This window comes from Dichomitus squalens (genome assembly GCF_000275845.1).
Source record: "Dichomitus squalens LYAD-421 SS1 unplaced genomic scaffold DICSQscaffold_74, whole genome shotgun sequence".
NCBI lineage: Eukaryota > Fungi > Basidiomycota > Agaricomycetes > Polyporales > Polyporaceae > Dichomitus > Dichomitus squalens.
In genome coordinates, this window is record NW_006766956.1 from 1 (window position 1) to 3,419 (window position 3,419).

The window sequence follows — 3,419 nt, forward strand, 5'->3', positions numbered from 1 at the left end:
CCTGCCAGTGTCCTTCCGCCCTGTTCCCCATCCACGAGGAGGACGCTGGATACAGGTCGCAGGAGGAGTTTCCCGCAAGTGTGACGTCAACCCCTTGCACGTTGCCGTCGGTCGTGGATCGCGAGATGTTTATGCCAGCATCCAGTGATTTCGAAACTTTTCCCGATGAGCGATCAGGGGAGGTGTCGCAACCTGACCTTGACGTGCACATGGGCGAAGTGTCGCAGCCTGTCCTCAACGTAGGTGTGGGCGAGCCTCTACTGCAAGAGCATCCACCTGCAGAGAGCGCTCAGGTCGAAGTGGGAAAGGGCGGTGAGGAGATGACAGACGAACGGGGGGGAGATGGGGCACAGGCTCCTGGGCAGAAGAAGAGGGGCCGTCCCAAGGCTAACGTTGCACCATCGACGAGAGTACTGCGGGGGCGCTCTCAAGGCAACCCGGACACTGATGCCACGGCGATGGTGGATGTGGGGAGCGTCCCTCCACCCAAGAAGAGGAAAAGCGTCGCAGAGTAAGTGCTGTGCTATACGTGGTGGATGAACTATACTAATCTGTAGCTTGTGTCGTAGCGGGGCGTTGAGCGGTGGGAGTGGTGCTACTCAGGGCATGGAGACCCATGAGACAGAGATTGGAGGGACGGAGACCCAGGGGACAGGCAACTATGAGGCCATGGGTGGTACTTCCCGGCGTGGCGGTAAGAGGTCGGGACGCGGAAGGAAGCCCAAGAAGGCGTAGTGTCCCTACACGTTGGCTTGGACTTCTCAAATATTTGCGGATGAGACAAATATATCTGGGTGCATCGGTACGAGAAATTTGTGCAAATATTCGCAGGGACGCACATATTTGTCGCTGGTAAAAGCCGCGTCTCAGATATTTGTTAGCGGTCAGGTATCTGCCAACTGAATATTTGAAGAATATTGGGACGTGTGGACGTGTGCCGCATCCCATGCCTCAGGACGCAGGGGGGGAAATACTCAAATATCTCGCAAATATTTGGTGGAGGGGGAGTACCCTCCTCCCCTCATTCCTACATACATTCTGAATATTTGCTCAAATAGTTGGACGGATGACACGATCATGTTCCTCTGTACATAGCGCTATGTAGCGCTGAGACTAAATATTTGGCAGATATTCGGAGGGGGGTACCCTCCTCCCCTCGCTCATACATACATCCCAAATATTTGGGGTTCACCTCGAATATCTGGGAGGGGCATCCCTCCAACCGTCTCAAATATTTGGAAGGGCCACTATAACATTTGGGCCAAATAATTCGCGTTTTACTATAACTATAAGGATCAAAAAATTTATCTAGTGTGTACTGGTGAGACCTTGTGACGTCCAGGAGCGCCCATCCTCACTCACTGGCAGGTGACTGATGTGACAGCAGAAGCGCTTACTCATTGGAAGGAGTCCGGACTCGGCACGACTCAGGTATTAGTCGTAAGGTCACCATGAGGCAGGTCAGAGGGTAGGACATGAGGCAGAGAACTCTGACCAAACGATGGTCAATCGGTACCTGGTCCGTGCACCGTTGTATTAGTATATATAGTAGGGAGTCTGAGGCAGGGAACCTCAGACTTGATCTTCTCGTCAATCCCCCATCTCCTCTGTAGGTAGCTAGCAGCCCTACCTTCTACTGCCCCTTCTAGTCTAGGGAATTCACATCTTTGCATCATACCTTGCTGTGTCACTTGTGGTTGCTTCGCTCTCAGCACCAACCCCTTCACCAGCAAGCTTTGTCTTTGTTTATCGGGTGGCACAGCTCGTTGGCTGTGACATTAGATCAAGTCTCTTACCCATCCCCTCCGTGGAGTGTCTCAACCACTTGCGGACCGGATCTCTTCCCCCAGGAGTTTTTTGAAACGTTTATCATTCCCCCCCACTATCCTTCCATCCGACTCGGACCTACCGGAGTTTACCCGTCGTCATTTCAAAAGACACGGTCACCTCGACGTCCAGTCTCAGATTGACCACGCCCTTGCGGACGATACATCAGATCGTCTTCATCATCGCCGCCAGTATCGGCATACTCCGATCGTCCCTCGTCGCAAGGCCCTCCTACCATCTGTGCCCCCCAGTCAGCCACTCGACAGACCACTCGCTGCACATCTCACCACACCCCCACCAGTCTTCATACCATCAACCCCTACGGTCCCTCTCCAGTACTGCATCTCTGCACCACCTATCCCCTCCTTCGCACATCGTGATCCCATCGACCTCCTCGCCATCGTTGGCTCCAAGGTTACCGCTGTCATCAAAAGACTGCAAGCTATCTTCGATCGCAAGGATCAGTTGCTCGACATCCCCCACGATCATCGGCTCGCCCTTCAGCGTATCGGCGACAGGCTTGAGTGGATCCTCGACAACATTGAGAACGGTACCTCGTAGACTTGCAGTCGGCAACAGAACATCGATTGGTTCTGCAAGGAGTTTGGGAAGGTCAAGTTTAGTGGACTTGGGCAGAACTTCGAGCGTGTTGTCAAAGCTTTAGTCGAGTTAGAACGTTTTGGGTACTTAGATTGGATCGTCGTTTAGTTTTGTACATCGGATATCATCGCAATGGCTTCAGGCTCGCGTTACGCCCCCCTGGCAGAGGATGACTTTAAGTCAGACGACCCGGGTCAACCCACCCACCCGGCTCCATCACTGGCACACACCCGTCCGGCTTCACCCACTGCCACGCTTCAAGCGTATCCGGAAATTCAATGGATCTACGCTGGTGTTGAATATGACTCGTTGGAAAACGCTATCCGCGCCTTGGCAAATAGTTTAGTGTTGAACTTGGACTTATCCGGTCCGGACTACACGAGGCTATGCGTCTCCTAGCGCTTAGCTGTAGTCGCTTATGTAGTATGTTACCATATTTGGGACTCTCTGCTCGTGTACTATAGCTATGCTTCCGGACTCTTCTGGTACTGTCTAGGACAATCCATACTAGTCCAGAACGGTCTAGACAGGTCTATGCTTACTCATCTCTTACTCATCCTATGGTGTGATACGTCGCAATTCTTTCACCATTGTATTATTCATCGCACTATGGTACATGTGACTAACCACTTTTTGATTAGTCATGGACACTTCTCTGTAGTATATAAGGACTTCAGATTGCGTCCTCCCTCTTCAGTCTTTCCTTACTGACTGAAGAGTGAGTACTTCGTTACATCTATCTCTAACTTGTAGTTACTTACTTGACCTTTGTAGTCTTGCTTCGACTCTAGGTACAGTTGGTTACTGCAATATAGTCTTTCCTTACTGACTGAAGATCTTGCTTCGACTCTAGTCGGATCTAATCCTTGTCTTCACAGCCCCGAGTTTATCATTTAGGCATCACCAACCCAGCTTATGTCGACTGGACCATCTCCGTAACAAGGGACATCACCCAGCGGGAAATAGTTAACGTTTACAACGTCCTCGGCGGC

General features: G+C 51.6%; 1 protein-coding gene across 1 annotated transcript; it reads left to right on the forward strand.

Moving 5' to 3' along the window:
• Window positions 1–125: 125 nt before the first annotated feature.
• DICSQDRAFT_174846 (uncharacterized protein) lies at window positions 126–2,388 on the forward strand (the record flags this gene model as incomplete). Its single annotated transcript, XM_007370707.1, has 3 exons — window positions 126–511; window positions 570–694; window positions 2,129–2,388. 3 exons carry the CDS (start codon window positions 126–128, stop codon window positions 2,386–2,388), a joined length of 771 nt encoding a protein of 256 aa, XP_007370769.1.
• Between the last annotated feature and the right edge of the window lie 1,031 nt (window positions 2,389–3,419).